At 39.8% G+C, this 27966-nt stretch overlaps 1 protein-coding gene across 1 annotated transcript in view; it reads left to right on the top strand.

The window, feature by feature from the left end:
* The first annotated feature begins 604 nt into the window (after nt 1-604).
* Nucleotides 605-27966, top strand: part of CDON (cell adhesion associated, oncogene regulated) — a 99746-nt gene continuing 72384 nt past the window's right edge. Inside the window, exons 1-2 of the mRNA XM_024740841.1 lie at nt 605-792; nt 2514-2554. Coding sequence (XP_024596609.1) covers nt 2529-2554 — 26 coding nt within the window. The 5' untranslated portion in view covers nt 605-792; nt 2514-2528. The remainder of the gene's footprint in view (nt 793-2513; nt 2555-27966) is intronic.

The following is a 27966-nucleotide window of genomic DNA, read 5'->3' as shown; positions in this document are numbered from 1 at the left end:
GATGGACTGGCTGGCTTCGCACACTACTTAGGTGGAGGGGTGAGGGGCCGGGCCTGGGCGGGGAAACAGGGGAACGTGTAGACCAGTAGTGGACCCGCCCCAAATGCCGCCTCTCCCGGGGAAGTAAAGATGAGGGGAAAGGGAATGAAGGCATTATGCGAAATTCCGGGAATTGCTAAGGCAGCTCATCCTCACCCATCCTAAACCAAAGCAGAGACTGACTTCTCCTTTCCTGGGGGAGCTCTCTCGTAGAGCAAGCAGGAGGGGGACTGGTAGAAGGAGCTGCACAGAGCACCCCCCCCTGCCCGTTGGTACGGCCCATCTCCCCCCACATGCCGCTGATCTGGCAGGCTGCGCGCGCACCCTCCGGCGGGGCGCGGGCGGTCGGGGAGCTGCGGCCTCCGCGGCCGGGTTCCCTCCTCCACCTCCTCGCGTGCTCCTCACTGGCCCAGCGCCCGCCGGGTTACGCGCCCGCGCGCCTTGGAGGGGAGGAGCGCGACCGCGGGGGCGCGCCCCGGTGACTCCGCCCCCACCCCGGGCGCCGCTCCCCTGAGTCCCGGGTGCCCGGCTCGCGCGGCTCGGTGCGAGGAGACTGGGACCCCACGCCCCCGCCCCGGCGTGCGAGGCGCCGCGCCCTCCAGCTGCCCTGCCCGGTGCATGGAGGGGCCCGTTCGGATCGCAGCCGCCGCTGCCGCCGTAGCTGCCGCCAGCGCGCGGGGGATGACCTGGGGGTGGCTTTCGGAGCCGGCTGCCGCGCAGGAGGTCTGGGGGCTTAGCCAGCCCTGCTTAGAGGTGCGGGGGTGGGGTCCCACCTAAGGGTGGGCGGGAGGGGAGGCCTGGGGACACCGGGCTTAGGCGCCACGAGGCTTGGGAGCTGGAGGTCCGGGGGCGGGCTGGCCGGAGTGCCCGGGAGGGCATGGGGGTCCAGGCTGCGTGCGGGGTCTGGGGAGGGCAGCTGACGGATGCGCAGTGGGGAGCGCCTACGTCCCCCGTCCTCGGGAACTCTGAGCCACCTCGTGGGAGGAGGCGGGGTGAGGTGTCAGTGACACGATTAAATCTGTTTGACAATGATCCGCTGAGGCAGGTGAGATGCAGCATAGGCGGGAGCACGGGGCGCCGGCACGTTTTCCCAAGGGAGCGGGGTCCCTCGCCTCTCTCAACCTCCATCCCCGCAGAGCGCCCGCGAGAGACAGTGATTTATGTGTAAGGAGAATCAAGAGAAATTTCCTGCGCAATGTATCTTTCTCTGCCTTCACAGACTTGGTGACTTCCCAGCCCCAGGGAGCGTATTTTTCCTTCTCCTCTGTATAGCTTTCTGTGGATTGCATTATCATTTGCTAAATACATTACAGCTCGCTATTTATTTCACTCTGCAGCTTCCAGACCTTTGTTGCATTCTCTCCACATCTAGGAATTTCAGTAATAAATCACCGAGGGGGCTAGAGAGGCTCTCTCGCCTTTCCCTTCATTGTTCTCCCAACCCCACCAAATCAGGTGGAAGGCTCTCCAAAAGGAGCTTTCTCCAGAATGCCTGCCTTTCCCAGTCCAGACTCCAGAGGGTGGCAGGTGCCTTAAGGGCAGGCTGCTTTCCAGTTGAGATCTAGAATAGAGGGAACTTCATTAACAGAACCTCTGTGTCCTGAATCAGACACCTTGAGAAACAGAAGATAGGACTGAAAGGTAACATGAGATTTAGTCTCAGGCCAGTGGCCAGTAAAGATGAAAGAGGCCAATTCTGATTCCATGCCTCACTGATGCCACAACCCACAGATTCTCCAGCTGACTTTTGGAATACCTAGTGGACAGTGTCTGCTAGGAAAGGGTGGGGAAGGGCCTGGAGAATGAAATGGATTTATTCTCAGTATAATTCTAAACGTTCTATTACATTTCATAGCTCATTTTTGGGAGGTAGTCTATTTTAGCTGAAAATGCGGGGGTAGTTCAACTTTTAGGACAAGATGAAAGAAAACTCCAGAAAACTGTAAAATTTAAGTTAGTGCTTAGCTAGAAAGCATTCTTAGGAACCCAGAGAGGCACCAAATACTGTAGTTTCTGTTTTGCACATGTTGAAATGAACTGCCTCATATTTGAAGTTATATGAGAAGGATGGAGAGAAACTGTTTCATTTTGTAAAGGCGTTTCCTGGGTGTGTGTTTGGCAGTGTGTGGAGCAGACACATTTATATTTCTATGAAAAACACACAAGTGCATATTGTTTAACTTTCATGCGAAAACTCGGATATAGTATTTGGGAAATCTGTCTTCGTTTGAATAGTTCAGTCAACCAGGAAAATCAGTTACTAGAGGTACCGTGCTATTGTTTGTGTAGTAACTCACTTGCGATGCTTTGATTGATTGCCATGGTTCTCATCAACCTCCTCTTCTGTGGAAAGTACTTAAACAGCTCTGACTCTCAAGCCGGGAAATACAGAGAACCATTAGGACTTGGAGCATACTGACCTAGCTTGTGTCGGTTGGCTTCTAAGTCAATGTTACTCCTTGCCTTCTTTGCAGGTGGTTTGACTGTGCATGGGAGGAATTAAGTTCACTTTAAGGTAGGACTTCCCCCACCTCTGCCCCCATCTGCAAGGTGTATATAAAGAGGAAGGCTTTATGTTGGATTAAGAACTTCTGCCATAGGGCTGGACTCTAAAAAGTTCAGGTAAAACCTGTTGACTAGCTCTTGTGCTTGCTTTCTTCTTATTTTTCCTCTTTGCCTGTGTGCTTTCATGACTTTCTGGATGATTTCGTTTATGGTTTTGTCAAAATGTAAGTTGAAGTAAGATGTGTCTTCTCTAGAAATGTTTCTTATGCAGGCATTTAGACTAAAAATTGGTATTGTTTCTAAGTAAAATCCTGGAGAAATGCTTTCAGGAATTAAACATTATTGTAGTGAAATCAGGCTGGAGATAGGAAATTAAAACTAATTAAGTGAAAAATCTGTTATTTTTAACACATCGTTACGTTAGCCACTGCCCTGTGATTAGCATTTGTACTATGTAGGAGTGCAGATAAGGCAACACATCGCAGATGAGCTGTCTAGAGATAGTCTTTCTTTAGATATGTGATCTTACTACTTAGTAGAAACTAATTAGATTAGAAAGGGAATTTGGGGTCTGGTTGCTAAATAGATTGCTCCGAAGGACTTGATTTTACTGTGGTTTTTGATGGGTGCTTTTTTCAAGAAATTTTGTTAACTTGAATTAGAGAATGCTTTATTGTTTTTATTGAAATTTTATATTGTATGTAGACATTTCATTGATTTATAAACTTTCCATTTATACATTTTTGTTGTGGATATGGTACTAACTCATTTTCAAGAGAATGGGGAGGAGGGCTTTACTTGATTCTTTTCAATTGCAATTAAGAGATGGTATATGGAATATACTTAATGTTACTTTAAAAATATTGGATTACAATTAAATGAAAAACGGGTTGTTTTTTTTTGTTTTTGTTTTAATCCTTCAAGTTTTCCCTCATTGTTTGTGCTCTTTCCCCCATTGTCAGGCTTAAAACATACAGTATCGTTGTCATCTGTCCCCTGAATAATGGTCCTGAGGTGATATTATTAATGTGGCTTTTTAAAATCAAACTAATTATACTTGCCTAAAAGAGCCACATGTGTGATTCTAGCTGCCTGGTGCCTTTTGAGAGCCCTGGAGACAAGCTAGTGAATAGAGCTGAAAATTCATTCTGTATTTGATTAAATGGAACAGACTTGCTGCTCCTTACCCCAGCAGGGGCGATGAGATCTCTTGATCCCCGAAGCGGCTCCAAGACCCTGGGAATTCCATTAGCGAGCACCTGAGGAATTTCTGCCCTGCAGTGCCTTTTTTGTATGTGTGTATGTGCGTGTGTGGAAAGGGAGGGGAGCCCAGTGGTGAGGGGGGGAGGGTGGCGGGTGGGCGGAGAGAGGCTACATTAGAAGACTCCATATGTTAGCAGATCTAAAATCAAGACAGGACTTAACAGCTTATCTTGTAAGAGAAGAGCCCAACCCAAAGGCAGATTGCTGGTCAGGACTTTTCTTACAAGCACGACCGTGGTGATGTGTCTTTACCCTGAAGTGCATGCCGCTGTAAGTACAGAAAGTCACTTTTCTGCTTTGCCTCCGAAGCACAAGCATATACACGTTGCAGCCTTGGTAAGTTTTCTCTGAATGATCTTTTGATAAATATGTAAAATCGTGTTACAGTTAGGTCTTGCCTGTAAGGGCTGCTTTTATTGTTTTAATAACTTTTCAACCGAGAGGAAAATCAGCCTTTTCTGTGAAGCAAAGTATTTTGCAGAGATGAAATGCTTGTTTGAATAGGCATATTTGAGTTTGTTCTTTTGTTTTTATATGACTTTTCTTGTGTTTTTGTAACATTATTATTACAGAATTTAAATTCATTTAGGGTATCTCTCTTTTCTGTTGTCTTTTGAAGAATTCTTTCTGATTGCTAGTATTTCTTAAGGCATCGCTTCGCAGACTTGCCAGCAGCCGTGCGTAAATGAAAATATATCTACCAAAAATATTCTGTAAAATCTTTGGAGCAAAATTTCTGAGAAACATCAGCGTGTCTTCCTCTCCCTGCCCCACCTCCCCTGCCCCTGAATACTTTTTGGATACAGACATTCTTCAGAATATGAGCCCAGTTTGATTCTTGTGTACTTTTCAAGGAAGAGCAGCTCTGAATCTTGGATGGTCTAGTTAATTGATTTTCCTCTTCTGAGAATAGTTAAAAATGAATGTGAATTCCAGTGCTTGTAGTGTTCAACTAGTGCAGAGTGCAGTAGCCTATTTGATGGTTAATTTGATGTATTTTGTTTCTGATTAAAATCATCTTGTGTGTCACAGTTCCCTCCATCCTATTCCCGTGTAGTCCTCTACCAAATTCTCCTTACAATACTAAGTGTTTAGAAAATAAAGAAGCCTTTTAGAGAATATTTAATTTTCTTCCCACCTTCATCTTGGGCTTGCCTTCTAGTAGTAGGGCCAGATTGAAAGACCTCTGGAATGAATGGGAGTAAACACTAAAGTTAGCATTGGGCCTGCCTCGGTTCACAGTTGTTTAGGCACTTTGCTGTGTGATGTATTTTGATGGCCAGAGATAACAAAAAGCTACCCCAAAGCACATTTTGTTCTGCTACGTATCAGTTGGAATGTGGGTCAGGACTTCAGTTCTTGAGAACCAGTGATGTGCTTTTAACCATAGAATTAAGGAACTGTGAAGTTCCTTACATCTTACTTGAGAGGGGGAAAAACACACAGGTTATGTTACTGAACTTAGATATATTCTGCTTACTTTTTGTTACAAAATTTTTATATTGCGCTAATGTAAACACATAGCTTGCTTTTCAGCTATTCTTGACATAGACTAGCGCATCTCTTTTTATCCGTGTGAGCTGGGGCAGTGATCTTGACCTAAGCCTTGGGTTCCTCATCGCTGAAATGAGGATAACCATAGTATCTGTTACCGTTGTTGTGTGGATTACGTGAGATACTGAAAGTAAAGTGCTTGGCACGTTATAAAACCCCTATGATTGCTAGCTGCTGCTACTTTAAGTAACTCCTCCTGTACATGTTTGTCTGTTACTTTGATCCAGAAATGATTTCTTTTGAAGATGAAATAATGAGGAATTCTCTGAAGTTAGTAATAGTGTGGGCACGTGGAACTGCTATAGTTTCAGTATGCTACAGTTCTCTTCATTTTGCAATTGAAACTTAAAAGGCACTTGGAAACAATATGTTGCAATTTTTTTCCTGATTGAGGTATAACAGGAAAATGTACACAAGCGTACAGTTAATGTATACTCAGTGAGCAGCCAGATAAAGTGTCATAATATGCACACGTGTGGTAACCGTTAGCCAGATCGAGATGTAGAACATTTCCTTCATTGTGGAAGGCTCCCTGGTGCCCCTTCCCAGACTAGCCCACCACCCCCAGCAGACGACAACCCTTTGGACCAGTCTCACCATACGTGAGCTTTGCCTGTTCCCGAACTTTATAAAAATAGACTCATATGATAAATACTCTTTTATATCTGGTTTCTCGCACTGCTCGTTATGTCCAAGATCCATCTCTGTTACTGTGTACGGTAGGAATTTATGCTTTTAAAATTGTTTTAGCATCTTTTGCCTGTTTTGAAATTCATAGTAGTTCATTTTGTTGGCACATTGGGTATGTGGTCATTGAGAAAACAAAATAACAACATTTCTTCCTAAATTATTAGAAAATCAGATCCCAGTCACTATCTTAGAAAAATAACCATGACCTTCTTTTTATACATAAAGTTGGGTTGAAGGTAATATAATCACCTTCGGTGACAGTTCCATAAACCAAATCTTTTGATAACTGCGTTCATTTTGTGTGTGTGTGTGTGTGTGTGTGTGTTTTTAGAAGCGAAGGGTGGGAGCCTCAAAAGAGAGAAGGACCACCTAAGGTAGCTTATAACCTTCATGCTTAGGATTTAATACTTAGAATGGTAGAGAAGTAACCACTAGCTCAGCAATAAGTGTAATATTCCCTAAGAAGAAAACAAAACAACACGATGTGTTCTGGAAAAAAAAAAAATCCACCAATAATGGAAGAAAATGGAGCAAGGATGTCGTTATCCTACAGGAAAATTTTGAAGACTGGGACCTTACGTTTATATCAGGAAGAAGAATTTTGGCTACTAACTTTCCGAACGGTTGCTGTCAGGCTGTGCTTATATGTTTGGAATTTCTGTTTGTATTGTTGGGATTCCCTGATATGCTAAATAAAATTCATTTCACTAAACAATGAAACAAGAATACAAGGTGATATCGATGAATCCGAAGTGTGTTTTTTGTTTTTCACTTTGAAAGGGGCTGCGGTTGAGGTTAATAGCTTTGCCATCATCACATTTCTGTTCTTGGAAATGTTGATGAAGGATTTTCTGGATGTTCTGCTTGAACACAAGCCACTTCTCTCGTCGGAGACATTGTCTTTTTCAGCATTTGTAATTTTATTAAATCTTATTATTCATAGCTCCTTGACACAAGGTCATTCTTCACATACAGCCGTGTGCAGGGTGGGTTCCTCTGGATTCCAGAGGGGGCAAGTTGTCCCCTTTTCTCTTAATTCAGAGCACCAGCGGCCAAGACTTCAATGGGGGTGGGAGGGGTGAAAGAGTAATATGAGATTCATCTTTTGTCCCAGAGGGGCATCCAAAGATGCAGGTTTTGTTTCAAAAGAAGGAAGCACTGTTGACAAATAAGGCTGCCTCGTGTTTGGAAAATGCTCCCGTGAAGGGGCATGAGGTCCTTATCACTAGACGTGTTGTAGTGGCATTTGCAAAAGATGGTGCGGTAAGAATCTCTTCCTTGGGTGAGAGTTGGGACCACGTGACCTCCAAGGGCCTTTGCCTTTTGAGTCCACTAAACAGGCTCTTGTGGGGGAGCTGTACTACTTAACCACCACATACAGTAGTCCCCTTAACCCAGGGTTCGCTTGCTGCAGTTTCATTCCCCTGAGGTCAACTGCGGTCCAAAAATACTAAACGGAAAGTTCCAGAAAGAAATGATTTATAAGTTTTAAGTTGTGCAGTGTTCTCAGGAGTGTTAATGAAATCCCGTGCCATCCCTCCCTCAACATTGTTCTGCTCCTGACACCCGGCCATTCACTTCGTCCTGGCCCGGTGATCCAGGATCACCTGAAGCCGATGATCCTGCTGACGTATCATCAGAAGGTCAATAGTAGCCTAACGCTACGTCAGTGTCGACGTCACTCACCTCACTTCATCTCATCCGGTGGGTGTTTTGTCGTCTCACAGCATCATCATGATAAGAAGGGTGATTACAGTATAATAAGATATTTTGAGAGAGAGAGATCACATTCATGTAACTTGCTTTTAGTTTTTACTTTATTATTTTTTTCATGTAACTTTTATTACAGCATATTGTTAAAATTGATTTATTGTTACTCTCTTACTGTGCCTAATTTATAAATTAAACTTTATCATAGATATGTATGTGTTGGAAAAAAACATAGTATAAATAGGGTCCACAGCTTCAGATATCCACTGGGGGTCTTGGAATGCATCCCCCGTGGATAAGCGGGGGACTACCGTACCTAATTTTGGAGGGAGAAAATGTGTAAAAAATGTTCCAAACGACCACTGGATAAATAAATTTTCTCAAATTTTCCCTAGTTTAAAGTTGAGGAATGCCTCTTCTTGTTGACCCTTTTCACATTAAATGTAATTTAGTTTATCACTAACAAGTAAATGTCAGATATTCTTTCTTTTTTACCTGAAGAGAGAACAGGGACCTTTCCAATATTCTATCAGTATCAGAAGTGAAAACACTTTACAAGTTTAGTATTTGCTACCTTTTTAGGTAGGTACACACCTGAATTTACTTGAAGCCCCTCTGTTGGCCGAGTTATTTATGCACTCCTATAGCAAATTATATGTAAAGTAAAAATAAATAAATGTATCTCTTGTCTCTCTACCTTGTCTCCTCCACCCCAATTTTTCCACACTTGAATTTCAAGAGAGAAATAACTCACGGGGGGAGAAAGGCTGATATGCGTGACTTATCCAAGCAACAGGGCTGTATTCAGGATCTTTTCTGGAGTCCATAGTTATTTACTGTAACCAGGTACACATCTTGTGTCTTTAGATATATGTTAATAATTTATGTTAATAATTGCTGTTTAGAATGATTGAAGGGAGTATAGAATCCTGAGTCACCAAAATAATATTTTGTCTATTTTATGAAGCAGAAAAGTATAATGAATTTGTCTGTTTTATATTACATGACGTATACCCATACAACCGTCTAAAGCCTCTTGTAACCTCTAAGTGGCTCTCTCTTTTCTCTGTCACCATTACCTTACCCTTCCAACTTCCTTTTTGAATTTTGGGAAGGGGATCAGAGAAGGTGAGACAAAATGTGAGACAAAAGAAATATCTTCGTGACTCCTTATTAAAGTACTGCCACCTCACCTCCCTTGTCTCCACTCTTGGTTTTCCCCGCTTCCACATCATCCATTTTTCTCCATTTTGTCAGAGTAATGATCTTTCAGAAACGTAAAGCTGGTCAGGTGACTGCTCTCCTTAACATCAGTTTCTTCAAAGGCCCTGACTCCCTTATTAAAACCCAGGTCTTTAATAGGGCACACAGGGGCCTTTACCGACCTGGTGCTTCTGCCGTCCTCCACCTACCTTGCATTCCTTGAATATACCTTGCTTTTTCTCTTGCAGGCTGGGAACATGTCTTTCGTGGTGATGATGTTGTGTCATCATTTTGTATGTGTCTGTCTCATCCTTATCTTAACCCCTAAGGACAGACAATGTGATTTTCCCTTGTATGTATCCCCTCTCACCCCTTTCCTTGCACTATGCCTAACAAGTACTAAACCCAAATGTCCCAAACGTATGAGTCCAAAGTAGTGCTTCTCAAACTTTAATGTGCATTTGAATTTCTTGGGGCGGGGGTGGGAGGGATGTTAAGATGCAGATTTTGATTTCGTAGGTTGTGGGTGAATCCCAAGATTCTCCCTTTCTGACAAGATTCCAAATCATGTTGATGACACTGGGTGGACCACACTGAATAGCGAGTTGCTAAACTGTCATCTCTAGACCCATGAATGATTTCAACACACAATTCTGCTCTTATACAGCAGAAACGAACGCACCACTGTAAAGCAATTATACTCCAATAAAGATGTTTAAAAAAAATACAGTGAAATCAGTGACTCTGCATGTCAAGTTCAGGCGTATCACAGCTTCAAGTAATGAAGGTTCAAAAAGCTTTAGATAAAGAAAAAAATAGTTAAATATTGAAGATACTAGGACATCTATTGTCACATTATTGCTGGAATGCTGGCCAAACATCTTACGTATTTAAAATGCGTATTTTCATTCTGTGCTACATTAGTTTGTGCCCAGAGAGCTGATGTCATGTTTCGTCTGTTTTTTAAATACGCAGTATTAGAGGAGTTTTCCTGGATATCTAGGTATTAAAAAGTGCATTCTGCCTTCTGTCTCTTGCCAGGGGAATTTCTGACAGTTACTGGCTTTTTAGGTATCGGAATAACAGTAATTAGTATTTTCTGTTTTACTATCATTTGAAGTCTGTTTAGTGAGTGATTGTATACACTGTCTGATTGGAGGTGAAATTGGCAAGGGGGACGAATGTCTAATGGATAAAATACTACTTGTAATCAGGCCGTGAAATTACTGTAGTGACATCAGAATTTGGCAGCCTCTTTTATTACAATAAAAAGAAAGATAGCATCCTAAGCTAGGGATAAGATTTTTCTTGCCCATTTATTTTGGCTTATTTTCATGGTTTGGGCCTCAGGGCATGTGTGCAACAAATAGCACAGTGAATAACAGGCGATAAGAAGGAGTGAACATAGTTTCAGCTGGAACAGATGTACCGTTTAATCACTCATCTCTATTTCAGTCAACTTCCTCCCAGATTGGTGAGTATGAGGTTGTGAGAGTGGGTATGAGGAATCCCCATCTATGAAGTGGAGTTAAGCTTCATTACTCGGGTTGGTGTTACATAGCTTGCAATATATTGAAAAAGTTTGTTAATTGGCTCTTAAAATGGTCATGTGAGGGGGACTGTCTAAATGTGGTTATGAATGGGGTTGTACAGTTTTGTAAGAAAGGTGCTATTTATTCCTCTTTATAAACACCAGTAAAGTAACATCGTTTGATTTAAACTAGTGTTTCCTCCTGGCCTGTTCACTCCTGTTGTGAAATTAGGCTAATTAGGCTTTTAGAGATTGCCATGATTTAATGAAAACTCATGCACCAGGATTTCAACTTGGTTTCCATGCATCTGAGCAGTTGTTCCAGTAGATCTTGGGACTGCTAAATCCTGAGAAGATATTTTTATGGTTCTTAACAGATTATTAAAACTCCTGAGTGGAACCACACTGGTCTTACCATTGTGTTGTGCCCATAATTTACCTTTTGGGTTCTTCTTACTGTGATCACTTTTTTAAACAAGGCCATTTTATTGTTTCTTCCATGAAGTCTTAGATGTTCTTCCAAAATGAAATTTTAAGATTTGTTCTACAGTAAGGAGGATTACAGTACTGATGGGTTAAAGTAGATTTTAAACCTAATTCTGCATATTTACTTCAACTGAATAACGTATCTTCAAGTCATATTATGATCTGATTAGAATTGGTTCTGATCGCTAAGTCGTTTCTTTTGATTTCTATTTATTAACTATTAGGCACACTTCCTTTACTATGGCTGAGTCCTTTTTGAGATTAAAACAAATACAAATAGATCAGACTTCTACCCTGAGTTCCTAATTCCAAGCTCTAGTCATTAAGTTATTCATGTTTTGACTGTAGACCTATATAAGCTCTTTCATATAATTTTCATCATACATTTTAGAGCTAAAGATTTTTTTTTAACCCCATGGCTAACTAAAGCCAATTTTGAGTCGTTCTAAGATGGGTTGTTAACTGTGGTCTCCTATTAGGTTAGGAAACGAAATTGTCATTATTATTTCTTTTGTGTTTAGGGATGCATTTTTAAAGAGCTATTGTCACAGTGGTTAGGTCTTAAAATAATTACACATTTGTCACTGTGACAGCAGCCGCGGTGGCGTTTTTAATGATACAGTACAGCTTGTGCAGAGATTTGATATCCATTTTTTGCAGCATCAAATAAATTTTAGCTCAGGGATTTGACTAGATACATCTTAATAATGTTAATAAGAGTCTTATAGCTGACTCCCAAAGTGGGTTTCTAAATGTGAGCCTAGCAAGTTCAGGCTATATCCCACCCCACAGGAAAATAACAATAGAGATTGTTTTAAAGAAAAATGGTCAGTGTTTTACTTCTTTTGGGATTTCTCTTCCAGATAGGTAGGTTATTAGGAAAAAGATAAGGAAACAATTGGCCTTGTAGAACCAAGACTTTAACCCTTGATCAGATCCATGTTTTCTCAGCTGGGTGTTGTACACATACACAGAATACTTAATTAGTTGTGATTGTAGATGTCAGCTGGTCATGGAATCAAATTAACAGGCACCACACATTAAACTTCCAAGGCCTTCAACGACTAAGAATGACAGACTGAGTTTTTCATTTGTGCAATTAAGAATTTTTTCCCCCTTCATGTTGGAATGTGAGTTTTCTGGAAAAAGAATCCCTTCACTCGACATTTCCTAGGCAAACAGAGTCCCCGCTCGCTTGTAAAAGTCCTTTCTAATTCACTGAGAAATACTAGCCTCTTTTGTGCCTGATTCACCTAGAGGGACTGTACTACAGGTATACTTGGGCAATTTAACGATAAATAATATGGTGACAAAGGAGTGAAGTACTGCTTAGGCAAAGCAGGGCCCTTTTCTGTTTGAGTGCCCTGCAGACTTATCAGAATGATGCTTCCAGGGGATTGGGAAGGGAAAGACTGTCCTGTCTGGCATCGCATGCACAGACAGGCACGGAAGGAACCAGGACCCTCCCCATGCTCACTCAGCTCCTAGCTGAGGAGTTGCTAGTTCAGTTACAACTCCTGTCTTGTGGTTCTTTTTATTCCATCTACGAAATAATTTTCTCCTATCCTTTATTTCTAATTGTCATCATTTCTTAAATAATATTATAGAGTCCTTTGTACTTTGCAGAGTGTTTTACAAGTTTTTTTTTTTCTGTTTACAATAATGTATGAGACGGTAAAATTTTCATGAGAATGGAAATCATGAAGACAATAATGATCGAGCATTGGTTTCACATACAAGAGTTTTAATGTAGTTCAAAGTTGGGTGATCTTCAAAATATCTCTGCCTAATATTTGAAACTATAGTCTTTCTTTTCAAGCTTTTTGTTTAAAGTATCTATTTATTAAATGGCTGCGTTGGGTCTTAGCTGCAGCACGCGGGATCTTTCTTTGAGGCGCATGGGTTCTTCATTGCAGTGTGAGGGCTTCTCTGTAGTTGTGGTGTGCGGGCTTAGTTGCCCCGTGGCATGTGGGATCTTAGTTCCCTGACCAGCTATTGAACCGGTGTCCCCTGCATTGCAAGATGGATTCTTAACACTGGACCTCCAGGGAAGTCCCTTTCTTTTTTAAGCTTAATTTAAGTTATAATTGCGCATTCTTAAATTCTAAGGTTTTTGTTTTTGGCCACATCGTGTGGCTTGTGGGATCTTAGTTCTGCCACCAGGGATCAAACCCAGGCCCAGAACAGTGAAAGCACCGAGACCTAACCACTGGACCACCAGGGAATTCCCTCTTTCGTTTTGTTTTTGTCTTTGACATTTGTAAACCACAAACTCTGCATTCTAGATTCTATTGACCTAATGGAAGATATTGAGATAGTGAATTTTGCCCAAGGTAAAATTGACTCCCACATGTCTTGTATTTTTAAACTCTTTCCTCTTTAAAGAGGTCTTTTCATTTTTTTTTTTTTTCTAGCCACAGGGATCCTTGCTTTCTAATACATTTCTTTAAGGCTGGTACTTGATGCTTAGAAATTCTTTAATAGTATATTCCAGTTGAAAGTGAAGTTTGAAAGCCCTTTCGAATTGTATGACAGTAAGGAAAATAGCAAAGGGGGCTTTTTAGAAGTAAATCTCATTTTACATTTGTCTCTTTGCTCGTGGAATAAATATAAAATCAAATTGAACGCAGTTTCCCTTAACATTTGTTCCACGGTGCCCCTGTGTCCAAAGCGTGACAGATGATGTCAACACTTAATCTGACTTTCTTGGATATGTTAGAAAATGAAGAAAATGAATACAAGCTTTGCAACTTTAAGTGATTCCTCTAGTATCGCTTTTGTCAATCGTTAGCTATTTCTTTTTCATTTTATATCATTGTATCATATTGGCTACAACAAATGTTAATGCTACAGCATTTAAAGATAGCTCATGTGTTCTTTCAGTGTAGATCAAAATAGTCATTAGCTGTTTAATGAGATAGTTTAAAAGTAGTTTTGCCGACCAGATTGAGAAGGAAAGAAAGAAAAATAATATTCTTAAAGGCAAATCTTGCCCCTCCTCTTGGGCTGGAGTGAAGGCTGAGCTGTAAGAGTGCAGAGTCCAGCACGCAGTAAGAGGTGTGAGGCTGTTTATTTTCACTCTGGAGATGTATATACTACAGAAGGAAAACTCTGGCCTTGCTTAACCTAAGCAAGTCATTACTTATCTACGATCTGGCAAGCAATTTGATTAAGGTTGACACAGCTCATATAATATCAGAGCCAGGCTCTCTTGATGATTGATGAGGCTTGTCTGTAAGTTTTTTTTTTTTTTTGAAAGGAGAAAAACAGAACAAGAACGAATACTGTTCAGATCTCTAATTGCCATGTATAAGCCAAGTCTATAATGTAGTTTTATCTGTAGTGGTTAATATGTATTAATTTGTATGCTGTTTTTAATGTTATAATTAAATGGCTTTCAAATAATATTTTTAGGTCAGCAGGTTAATTTAGCTTCTACAGGAGTAAATTCTTGAAATTTTAGAGATCTTGCTTCATATCGTAACATCTTTCTTATGGTTTTCTTTGATGTTATATATTCTTTTTTAAAAAATTTATTTTAAATTTATTTATTTTTTTGGCTGCGTCGGGTCTTAGTTGTGGCTCGTGGGATCTTTGTTGCGGCGTGCAGGCTTCTCTCTAGTTGAGGCATGCGGGCTCAGTAGTTGTGGCGTGCGGGCTTAGTTGCCCTGTGGCATGTGGGATCTTCGTTCCCTGACCAGGGATCGAACCCGCATCCCCTGTGGAATTCTTAACCACTGGACCTCCAGGGAGGTCCCGGATGTTATATATTCTTTAGTCTAGTGGAATTTTTAACCTGTAAGGAATTTTCCTTTTTATTTTCTAATGAAATTGAGTTATTTGCAAATCTTTGGCTTTAACCTAAGGCATTTCAACCCCCTGCTTTCTCACTATATAGTCATGATTTGGACACTTGTAATAGCATATCATTGAGTGTTGCTGCTGACCTTTGCTACGTTATTTGTTCCTTATCTTATTCTCATTACCATCAGATAGATTCTGTGTGTGACTGGAATGTGCCAGATGTTCTTGGCAACACTTTAAATCATTAGTCTACATATAATGCTGCGTCCAACCAAAGAAGAAAATTTCTTGTTTTTTTTATCATTCATACGTTACTTAGTAGAAATGGGTATAGGACCAGAAGAACTCTCTCCGCCTTATTAATTTTTTTATTTTTTATTTTTTTGCGGTACGCGGGCCTCTCACTGTTGTGGCCTCTCCCGTTGCGGAGCACAGGCTCTGGATGCGCAGGCTCAGCGGCCATGGCTCACGGGCCTAGCCGCCCCGCGGCATGTGGGATCTTCCCGGACCGGGGCACGAACCCGTGTCCCCTGCATCGGCAGGCGGACTCCCAACCACTGCGCCACCAGGGAAGCCCTCTCCACCTTATTTTAAGTAAATTGAGCATAAGGAATTTCCAGATTAGTGAAACGATTGAGTTGAGAATGAACTAGTTTTCTGTAAATGGATTTTCTTAACCTGGGAGTTTTCAGGCTGTGGATCATACAGGTTTAGACTGGGGTAAACTCTGGAGTCAGAGTGCCAGGCGTCAAAGCCAGACTCCACCGTCTTCTAGTGACCTAGCCTCTGTGTGCCTTAGTTTCCTCATCTATATAATGGGAATGGCTCCTCATTAGGCTCTGGGATCACCTCAGTGAGTCCTCACAGAGTGACTGGCGCTTGGTAGGTGCTTCTTGAATGTGCGTGGTTGCTGTGGCTGCTTCCATGGCTGTTATGTTAGCGATAGTGACAAAATATTACAGCGATGTAGCTGAATTAGACACTGTCAAATATAAAATGAGTAGGGATTAAACTTTGTGGGGCTCTAAGTGTGGCAGTAAACTAGAATTGATTATATGTTGTTGTTCTTGAGTTGGTTAGGACTTGGCTCCCATCACAGAGACTGGTTAGGTTAGGTGACTAATGTAATAGCTGATGGGGCACCTTTGGATGAATTCCCATATCCCCAAACAGCTGAATACCATCTTAACTTTCTTGCCCTAAATTTCAATTTTGTTTCTTTGAGATCTCCCCTTTCTCCTTCTCATCTCCCTAGACTCAATAGAAACATACTTTAGTACCAGGAAAATAAAATTTATTTTTAGGCATGAGGTGTACTTCATACCTAGACTTACTGACGTAAGTTTGCTTTTCTTCTTAAAAGCAAGGGATATCTGTTATTGGAACCCTTTGATAACTCTTCTTGATAATTTTCCACCAAAAGTACAAATGTTGCTATCTATGGGAAATCCCAGTGCTTTCTAGAATTTTGATGTATATGTACTTAAATAACGAGTTTGACTCTTACGTCTGTTCTTCCACTTTTCCTGTTTTTCTCTTGGGCTTAGGTATGGTCAGAGCAGGTAAACACTTAACTGGGATTGGTAGCCTTGAAGACTGCCAATAAAGTACCATTCCCACGTTGTTTCAAAAGAAGAAAAAGAATAGATATGGGATCATCAGATGCCAGTCTTTGACTTGGAGAAAGGCCAGTTCTGCATACCGCCAGCTCCATGCCAGCCACTCCCCGGTGTGTTTCTCACTGGCCAGGATAAGCCCTCAAGTGACCGTTGAAGATTGAGATTTAGCAGTGGAGGGGGATCCAAAGAACTGGAGCCGGGAGTTGTGGAATCAGAACATGACAAGTGGGGCTGCATGCACCCCTTTCCAGCTGACTGTTGGCTTTTTGTCCTGCAGTTCCTTTCTGTCATCAGCAGTGACGGTAATAATGCTTCAGGAAGGAGATGTTTGTCTTAGTTTTTCGTTGTTGTTTTTGTTTTAAATATTTTTTAAGGTAAGTTTTGAGAATTCATGTGTTTCTTCTACCCTACAGGTTGGCCTCATTATTGTGTTTTTATCACTGGAATCTGGGTTTTCAGTACAGTGATTTTTGTAGCAATCATGAGCATGTTTGCAGGAGAAAACATTGTACTGCCACTCTAAAATGCCCAGGTTTTTAAGATATTCCATCTGGGACCTATAAAATAGAGAATAAAGCTTGGTTGAATTGCATTTATGAGTTTTCTTAAAGTAGTGGTCTTGGTGGCTATGGAATTGGGTAGCATTTACAAGATTCTTTTAAACTTTTTGATTTTGGGGAATGTGAATCTAGTATTTGAAACTATAATTCTTGTCCTGTCACACCTGTTCTCAGTTGAGATTTGCAAAGATGTGTGTGATCAAGGAAATAGCTTTGCGTTTAGTCAACATCATGTCTTAACCGAGATGATAATGTCCTATATTTTGTTAAAAAGGGGTAAACACTACAACTTGAATAATGTGTGACTTCTTCAAAGGGAAAAATTCTCATAAACCCCAATGTTGATGAAATAATTTTATTATGAATCTCATTTAATTATGTACAAGTAAACTAGATGCAGACTTTTTATAAAACTAAATTTGCAAATTGTGACAAAACCAATATAATTCAGAAATGTTAAATCTTAAAAAAAATTTTTTTTATGTTGTCAGTATTGAGTTTAATAGTAGGAAGATATTTTTGCTTGTTTCATATTTTACGTGTTTGTTTGATTTGATTCTTTTTTTTTTAAACATCTTTATTGGAGTATAATTGCTTTACATTGTTGTGTTAGTTTGTGCTGTATAACAAAGTGAATCAGCTATACGTACACATATATCCCCATATCCCCTCCCTCTTGCTTCTCCCTCCCACCCTCCCTATCCCACTCCTCTAGGTGGTCACAAAGCACCGAGCTGGTCTCCCTATGCTATGCGGTTGCTTCCCACTAGCTATCTATTTTACATTTGGTAGTGTATATATGTCAGTGCCACTCTCTCACTTTGTCCCAGCTTATCCTTCCCCCTCCCGGTGTCCTCAAGTCCATTCTCTACGTCTGCGTCTTTACTCCTGTACTGCCCCTAGGGTCTTCAGAACCTTTTTTTTTTTTTTTTAGATTCCATATATATGTGTTAGCATACGGTATTTCTTTTTCTCTTTCTGACTTACTTCACTCTGTATGACAGACTCTAGGTCCATCCACCTCACTAAAAGTAACTCAATTCCGTTTCTTTTTATGGCTGAGTAATATTCCATGGTATATATGTGCTACATCTTCTTTATCCATTCATCTGTCGATGGACTCTTAGGTTGCTTCCATGTCCTGGCTATTGTAAATAGAGCTGCAATGAACGTTGTGGTACATGACACTTTCTGAATTATGGTTTTCTCAGGGTATATGCCCAGTAGTGGGATTGCTGGGTCATATGGTAGTTCCAGTTTTAGTTTTTTAGGAACCTCCATACTGTTCTCCATAGTAGCTGTATCAATTTACATTCCCACCAACAGTGCAGGAGGGTTTCCTTTTCTCCACACCCTCTCCAGCATTTATTGTTTGTAGATTTTTTGATGATGGCCATTCTGACTGCTATGAGGTGATACCTCATTGTAGTTTTGATTTGCATTTCTCTAATGATTAGTGATGTTGAGCATCTTTTCATGTGTTTGTTGGCAATCTGTATATCTTCTTTGGAGAAATGTCTATTTAGGTCTTCTGCCCATTTCTGGATTCGGTTGTTTGTTTTTCTGATATTGAGCTGCATGAGCTGCTTGTATATTTTGGAGATTAATCCTTTGTTCGTTGCTTCGTTTGCAAATATTTTCTCCCATTCTGAAGGTTGTCTTTTTCTCTTGTTTCTGGTTTCCTTTGCTGTGCAAAAGCTTTTAAGTTTCATTTGGTCCCATTTGTTTATTTTTGTTTTTATTTCCATTTCTCTAGGAGGTGGGTCAAAAAGGATCTTGCTGTGATTTATGTCATAGAGTATTCTGCCTGTGTTTTCCTCTAAGAGTATTATAGTGTCTGGCCTTACATTTAGGTCTTTAGTCCATTCTTTTAAAATTAACTTATTTATTTATTTTGGCTGTGTTGGGTATTTTGTTGCTATGCGCGGGCTTTCTCTAATTGGGGCAAGTGGGGGCTACTCTTAGCTGTGGTGCATGGGCTTCTCATTGTGGTGGCTTCTTTTGTTGCGGAGCATGGGCTCTAGGTGTGGGGGCTACAGTAGTTGTGGCTCGCGGGCTCTAGAGCACAGGCTCAGTAGTTGTGGTGCATGGGCTTAGTTGCTCCGAGGCATGTGGGATCTTTCTGGTCCAGGGCTTGAACCCATGTCCCCTGCATTGGCAGGCAGATTCTTAACCATTGCACCACCAGGGAAGCCCTCTTTAATTCATTATGAGTTTATTTTTGTGTATCGTGTTAGGAAGTGTTCTGATTTCATTCTTTTACATGTAGCTGTCCAGTTTTCCCAGCACCACTTACTGAAGAGGCTGTGTTTTCTCCATTGTATAGTCTTGCCTCCTTTATCAAAGATAAGGTGACCATATGTGCATGGGTTTATCTCTGGGATTTCTATCCTGTTCCATTGATGTATATTTCTGTTTTTGTGCCAATACTATATTGTCTTGATTACTGTAGCTTTGTAGTATAGTCTGAAGTCAGGGAGCCTGATTCCTCCAGCTCCGTTTTTCGTTCTCAAGATTGCTTTGGCTATTCGGGGTCTTTTGTGTGAAATTTTTTGTTTTAGTTCTTTGAAAAATGCCATTGGTAATTTGATAGGGATTGCATTGAATCTGTAGATTGCTTTGGGTAGTATAGTCATTTTCACAATGTTGAGTCTTCCAATCCAAGAACATGGTATATCTCTCCATCTGTTTGTATCATCTTTAATTTCTTTCATCAGTGTTTTATAGTTTTCTGCATATAGGTCTTTTGTCTCCTTAGGTAGGTTTATTCCTAGGTATTTTATTCTTTTTGTTGCAATGGTAAATGGGAGCGTTTCCTTAATTTCTCTTTCAGATTTTTCATCATTAGTGTATAGGAATGCAAGAGATTTCTGTGCATTAATTTTGTATCCTGCTACTTTACCCAATTCATTGATTAGCTCTAGTAGTTTTCTGGTAGCATATTTAGGATTCTCTGTTTAATATCATGTCATCTGCAAACAGTGACAGTTTTACTTCTTCTTTTCCAAAATGGATTCCTTTTATTTCCTTTTCTTCTCTGATTGCTGTGGCTAAAACTTCCAAACCTTTGTTGAATAATAGTGGTGAGAGTGGGCAACTTTGTCTTGTTCCTGATCTTAGAGGAAATGCTTTCAGTTTTTCACCATTGAGAACGATGTTGGCTGTGGGTTTGTCATATACAACCTTTATTATTTTGATGTAAGTTCCCTCTATGCCTACTTTTTGGAGAGTTTTTACCATAAATGGGTGTTGAATTTTGTCGAAGGCTTTTTCTGCATCTATTGAGATGATCATATGGTTTTTCCCCTTCAATTTGTTAATATGGTGTATCACATTGATTGATTTGCATATATTGAAGAATCCTTGCATTCTTTTTGCAGTACGTGGGCCTCTCACTGCTGTGGCCTCTCCCGTTGTGGAGAACAGGCTCCGGACGCGCAGGCTCAGTGGCCATGGCTCACGGGCTTAGCCACTCCGTGGCATGTGGGATCCTCCCGGACTGGGCACAAACTCGTGTCCCCTGCATCGGCAGGCGGACTCCCAACCACTGCGCCACCAGGGAAGCCCTCTCTTAGCTTTTGCTTGTCTCTATAGTTTTTAATTACTCCGTCAAATCTGAATGAGATCTTTGCTGGGTAGAGTAATCTTGGTTGTAGGTTTTTCCCTTTCATCACTTTAAATATGTCCTGCCACTCCCTTCTGGCTTGCAGAGTTTCTGCTCAGAGATCAGCTGTTAACCTTATGGGGATTCCCTTGTATGTTATTTGTTGTTTTTCCTTTGCTGCTTTTAATATTTTTTCTTTGTATTTAATTTTTGATAGTTTGCTTAATATGTGTCTTGGCATGTTTCTCCTTCGATTTATCCTGTATGGGACTCTCTGTGCTTCCTAGACTTGATTGACTTTTTCCTTTCCCATATTAGGGAAGTTTTCAACTATAATCTCTTCAAATATTTTCTCAGTCCCTTTCTTTTTCTCTTCTTCTTCTGGGACCCCTATAATTTGAATGTTGGTGCATTTAATGTTGTCCCAGAGGTCTCTGTGCTTGTCCTCAATTCTCTTCATTCTTTTTTCTTTATTCTGCTCTGCGGTAGTTATTTCCACTATTCTATCTTCCAAGTCACTTATCCGTTCTTCTGCCCCAGTTATTCTGCTATTGATTCCTTCTAGAGAATTTTTAATTTCATTTATTGTGTTGTTCATTGTTGTTTGTTTGCTCTTTAGTTCTTCTAGGTGCTTCCTAAACGTTTTTTGTATTTTCTTCATTCTATTTCCAAGATTTTGGATCATCTTTACTATCATTACTCTGAATTCTTTTTCAGGTAGACTGCCTATTTCCTCTTCATTTCTTTGGTCTGGTTGGTTTTTAACTTGCTTCTTCATCTGCCACATATTTCTCTGTCTTCTCATTTTGCTTAACTTACTGTGTTTGGGGTCTCCTTTTCACAGCCTGCAGGTTTGTAGTTCCCATTGTTTTTGGTGTCTGCCCCCAGTGGATAAGGTTGTTTCAGTGGGTTGTGTAGGCTTCCTGGTGGAGGGGACTGGTATGTGTGTTCTGGTGGATGAGGATGGTTCTTCTATTTCTGGTGGGCAGGACTGCGTCTGGTTGTGTGTTTTGGGGTGTCTGTGAACTTATTATGATTTTAGGCATCGTCTATGCTAATGGGTGGGGTTGTGTTCCTGTCTTGCTAGTTGTTTGGCATGGGGTGTCCAGCACTGGATCTTGCTTGTCGTTGAGTGAAGCTGGTTCTTAGTATTGAGACGGAGATCTCTGGGAGAGCTCTCACCAGTTGATATTAAGTGGGGCTGGGAGGTCTCTGGTGGTCCAGTGTCCTGAACTCGGCTCTCCCACCTCAGAGGCTCAGGCCTGACACCTGGCCAGAGCACCAAGACTCTGTCAGTCACACGGCATTTCCTCACAAACCAGAAGGGAAGATCCTTGAGGACAGGGAATATCCTTGTTTCTCTAGTGCCTATTACAGTGCCTGGTCCATTGCAGAAACTCAGTGTGTAATAAGGAAGAACAAATCTGACTCCATACTGGATCAGTTTCTTTTACTTTAACCTTTGTATTTGATTGCTTTCGCTTAGTTGCACTGTGATTTGATTCTTTTTATTTTAAGCATGTTTAACATTATTTTTTCTTCTTAATAATGGCTTGTTATTAACTACTCGTCCACTATTTTGTGGGCCAGTCACTTTAAAAGTTCACCCTCATATATAATACACCCTCATATATAATTAAAAACCCATTTGATGAAGTGCATGTGTGCATTAATATTTGCTTATTGTTGATGAGCCATAGTAATGTGGGATCTTTGTTATACATGTGTTCCTAATGTTGTGTCATACCATCTGCTATGTCGTATGCTTTTCAAGTTTGGCGCGCTTATGCTGCCATGAGCTAGAAGATGATTTACAACTCCTACTTTTTCTTTTCACCTGTTTCAGAAACTTTCTTTGTATGGTATTCTGTAACATCATTTGACCTTCACATGTCATAGATATGATTCAAAAACACAAATGTACATTGTGTACTGAAATCTTGTGTCATGTCTTCATTTTCTGGCCAATGAGCCGGAGTAAGTTTACAATAATGTAAGTTTCAGCAGTGCAGAAACACAGTGAAATTAAAAAAACAAACACTTTTCATACCTTCAAAAATTCATCTGTAGATTAGAACTAAAATAGAGAAAAAGACCTAAAACCTGGTAGGTTTAAGAATCCTTCCAGAGTGAGAAGTGGCTATAGATTCACAGTGAATTAAATGGACATAAAGAGACCTGTACTCAAGCCTTTCCTTTTATTCAAGAAGCTGCGTGTAGAATGGGTGAAGCGGAGGCCTGGGCTTGTCCTGGGCTCTCCCTGGGTTCAGATCTCACCTCCTCTGTCATTTATCAGTTGTGAAATCTTGGGGAACTATCTGCATTTCTGTTTCCTCCTTTGTAAAATGGAAATAATACTTATCTTTAAGGTTGTTGTGAGGACGGGTAATGATATACGTCAACTCTTTCACCCATGAACTTAATAATTGGTAGCTGTCATTATTCTTTGGAATAATTAATCACATAAGACAGATGTTTGGGGAATTCCCTGGTGGTCCAGTGGTTAGGACTCGGCGCTTTCACTATATATATATATATATATATATATATGTATCTGTATTATATCTATCTATAAATGTATGTATTTCTACACAAAGCAATTTTCTGCCTAGTGAAAGCAAGAGGCAAGGGTGGCAAAGAGTTTCAGAATTCTTTGGCAAGGTTTTTCACACTGCATGTAGAGACCTGCTTTCTAAAATCATTTCCAAATGACCCGGGATTACCACTGGGAATGTATCATTACTCTCTTGTGCTGGGACAAAAAGGTGACTGAGATGTACTGGCTAAAACATTTGAATCTTTCTCTGGTAGCTCTGATTTCAATACTTGTACAATATTTTTAAAATCCTAATTTTATTATTAGTTATCCTAAAGACAAACTTATTTATTTATGTGAATAAATTAGCAAGTTGATATTGCCTGATATTGACAGGGAATGACTAATCTACCTGACGTGTATGTATAAATCAAATCAGCGTTGCGGCAGATTGCTTTAAAAAATGTATGTGGTTTTCCTTAGGTATTTATTTACCAAATTCTGGACCTAAGAAAAGGTGTTGACAAGATGTGAGACAGATTGACTTGATGGTTTTAGGGAAATTTATAAACCTCTTTGTGGTTTGACCCAGTTAATTTGGCCAGTACTCTTTATGTATATTTGAACTGTTTCCTAGAGAGTTATCTTCCTATTTAGAAATAGCATCGTGTGGTAGGATTTTGGTTACATGATTTTGACTATACAAAAGTTCATATCCCATTGCAGGAAACATGCCTATGTATTATTAAAAACCTGATATTTTAGTCTGTAACACCGATCTCTGTCGTAAGTGTGTGAAGAGAGTCTGCTGTATTTGTTTTAGCTACAAATCCTTGTGGCGATCCTGAAAGTAAGATTTCCATTTACCCACTGTTTAGAGTGCTTACGATGAATATTTTGCTGACTACCGAGTCACTGCTGTTGGTGAGCAAAGTAACAGGGCTTCTGGTGTTAGCTCTAGTACCTTTTTTTCCTCTTAGATTTAAAAGGACCTCTTGATAACATGCATTATTTGAACTCTTTTCATTTTTGTGTATGGCTTTTCTGTGCTGCTACATCATGTACTTTGATAGTCATTTGGCCTCAGTACCTATCAAATTGTATGTTATATATCTATTAGCTATTGATTTTTAAAAACTGACATCACAAAAGGTAAGTAAATGAGTGTTCGCTCCTGTAGAAGACCAAAGAAACTCAGTGGACAGATCATAAAGCTTTAGTGCTGATTCCCTTCAACATCGTTTTAGAGTGTTAGACCGTTCCAATCATTTCTCTTTTGGTTTACTAGAATGTTTTTAAACATATTAAATTAGTAGTGTGTTAAGACATGTCGTAATTCCTAGGAACCGTTGCTGCGTTTCTCTCAGTGTCCGTTTATTCATTTATCGACATTCATTAAGCACTCATTTTGTGCAGGATACTTCCCAGGTGTTGGATATACAGCGGTGAGCAAAGTAGACACGGTTCCCTTCCCTCACGGAACTGACAAACTAGTGTTTAATCCAGGTCTGGTAGAAATTTTTTACATTTATGTCTTAAGTCTTTAGATATAAATATCTAGCCTAGTTCTTTTTTTTCACGGTATAATGCGTCAGGTAAAACCAAATTCTGTACTTTCTCTGCATGACTCCTCCTTGGCTACAGTGTTTACTCAGGAGGAATCAGATTAAAATGAACGTCAAGGCCGTTACTGTAAGAGGAGAGAAGTACGTTTAAGAACGATCTACAGAGAAAGCAAGGGGACGACGGGAATTTTGTGAGTTGAATGTAGGGATGTATAGGACAAGGTTCCCGCCTCTGAAACAACAGTTTCCCAATAAGTTCTAAAAGTTTGGCCTGTTTTGGGGAGGAGTGTTAATAAGGAAAAGTAGGGGTGGCACTGGGAGCAGGGGGTCTTTTTGAGTGGCAGAAACCTGTCAGTACTACGAAGAGTGAAAACACTCCTTTTGGGAAATTTGTTGGTTGTCATTCAGGATGAAAAGCTAAGGGATATCTATGTTTAATGCTCCGTTAAGGGACATGTGATTCAGCCTATTTTGAAACCAAATGTTGGTGATGAGCTGTTATAACATAATCTACTGATTTAAGGCAGTGAAAACTTAAGTCTTTAGATTGTTTCTCAACATTGCTCTTCAAACCAACGTGGTTTATAATTTTATATTTGTTTGGAGTAAAATGAGAAACAGCCAACCAAAAGACATGTAGTGATTACTTCCTAAAGCTAAATTTATTCTGAAATTACTTTTTGGCCTACATTTTGTTCTGATCCAATGAAACTATGATCGTAGATGGCAGTTCTTCTTTTCCTTTCTTTCTTTTTTTTTTTTAACTTTGTAAATGGTTGGCACTCTTACATGGGACATACTGGTGTTTGTTTTATTTTTAGATATTCCTGGTTATTGAAATTGAAAAGTCTGGGAACCATTGCTGTAGATTAAATTTAGTAAACTATCAGTGTACGATTATCCAAATTGGATATGGCTTCTTTGCTGTGTCTCATGCTAGATGTTTTTCCATCTGTAAGATTTATGCCCACGTGTTTAGGATGCATCAGTGTTGAGTAGGATTCTCTCTCTGACCACAGACTTAAAAGTTGACTTTTTATCCTTCCCCAACAGAAATGGAAATGCCTCACTTAGTTTGAAGTGTACCTTCATTGTTCCGTATACTGAGGTCAGGAGGCAAACACCTAAAAAGTCTCTCCCTCTATAAAAGCTGCTTTTCAGATGTTTTATTAGTCCTGCTGTTGGTTATTTTAATTAGTAGTATGTTTTATTTGTACCCTGAGGCTGTTCAAGCAAAGAATGTAATTCAAATAAACAAAATAATATCTGATGTTTTGGAACACCCACACCTGCCATCTGGGCCTTTCCTCTTAAGTCCTTACTCAGGTTGGCAGGGAAGCTGGGAAGAGAAAAAGAAGACGATTATGAGGAGTTATGAAGCATTTTAAATGTAAGTTCTTGGAAAGCTTGATGACGAAGTAGTTTTCAAATTGCCATCGCTGTTTGCTTCGTAACCAATGGTTCTTTGCTAAGGTAAACCCTGAGTTTTCGTGAGAAGGCCTGTCTTTTCCATTATGTACATGTTTTCTAACAGTGGTTCAAGAATTCTGTGAAAACCTCACAGATAATTTGACTGTAAGATGGTGGGTGACCCTTTCACAAAGCAGGAAAGTTTGCTAGGGAAATTTCTCCAGTTTCTTTACCTGAAAACAAAGTAAAGGGGCCGCCTCTCCAAGTTCTTACAATGAAATCGTAAACTACTCTCCTGCTTCTTTTTCAGCTTGGCTTTTTTTTTTTTTTTTTAATAAGAGTGAACACGAACAGTCTGTTTTTTTGCTTGCAACCTGGAGTGCTGAACTATATGCTTTTGCCTTAATTTTTGGAGCTGAAATTTTGTTGATTTTGGATACCTTTGCTGTTTTTACTCCCCCTTTCCTCTTTCATTAGTTCAGTCATTTTGGGAGTCTGCCAAAGATGAGGCAAAACTAATGTAAGAGGTGCATACAAGCTTTTAAGTGATTTTTCATTTAAACACAGCACTTGTAAAATGTGTGTCATAGAATCCTAAAGCTGGGGAAAAAAATGTGGGTTTTTTTTCTCCCCACTTGTAGATAGAACCTAAGCCACATTAAATTAGTAAATGTTCTGACTAACATTTTCTAGGAAAAAGAAATACATCACTGTAGACCACCAGCTATTAATTTTTAAAAATATATATTTAAAATATACTTATTAAATATTTAAAAATACGTTATTTAAAAAATTCAGACTCCTGTCACTTTTGGAAACTTTTTTATACCTCAAAAAACTTTTAAATGCTATTGTTTATATGCAGTTCAAGAGTTAAAGATTCAGAGATTAAGAAATGAGATCAAGGTCTGGTCTCTGTTATCTTATTCTACTTCTATGTTATCTCCCCTCCGCCCAGCTACCTTGAATATATGTACTCAATACATTTTTGTGGTATAAATGAACAAGAAACTGCTTTTTGTGTTTTTAGGCTACAGCTTCCAACTCCACTCATAATTTGTCTTAGAAAAAGGGTTGAATGAAGAGATTTTAGAAAATTAAGCTAAGGATCCAATCCACAGCACTCTTATACTTTTAAGCCCTAAATTAATCATCTTCATTATGTAACGAATAAAGTTTTAACTCTCTTCTAAATCTCACCAACAAAACAAAAACTCCTCAAGTTGTGCATAGAAGCCAATAAGTCCTTAAAATTCCAGCTTACAAGGTACATGGATGTATCAACATATAACCTGTATTCTACAAATGTCAGCTATGACATGAATAGTGTGACATGAAGTATTTAAGAAATGTATAAAAAAAAAAAAAAAAAAAAGAAATGTATCAGAACTTAAATATTCAAATGAGAATTGTATCTTTAAAGAAGTCTGTCTCTTCAGGAAGCTGTATATTTAATCTCTCATTGCTGTTACTGTACTGAGTAATTTGGGGTTCTTTTGGAATTATCTTTACTTCTTATGGCACTTTAAAAAAATTTTTGGTGTTCTTGAGTTTTTGGGAACTAACCATTAATGAATTAACTGGGTGATGCTGATAGAGTTAAGACTATGTGGGGTTAAAAGTCAGGTGTAATTATAACCTAATGAGATTATTTTTATACCTTGTTTATACATGGACACTGAAAATGATTAACAAAGGATTTTCAGAAAGGTTTTGCAAAGAGGAGCATCGTTAGAATAAGTTTATCTGTCTTCCGGTTTGGGTCTATCTGCTGCTACGGCTTTCCAGTGGTATCTGTGTGTATTGTATATGTGTGTGTGTGTCTCCTGTATCAGTGTGTCCTTGAATCCTTTCTTTGGACCATCCTGTTTACTGTTGCCCAATATA

The sequence above is a fragment of the Neophocaena asiaeorientalis genome, unplaced genomic scaffold (genome assembly GCF_003031525.2).
Source record: "Neophocaena asiaeorientalis asiaeorientalis breed wild unplaced genomic scaffold, Neophocaena_asiaeorientalis_V1.1 scaffold308, whole genome shotgun sequence".
In the NCBI taxonomy this organism is placed as follows: domain Eukaryota; kingdom Metazoa; phylum Chordata; class Mammalia; order Artiodactyla; family Phocoenidae; genus Neophocaena; species Neophocaena asiaeorientalis.
This window is presented reverse-complemented; position numbering and strand designations above follow the sequence as displayed.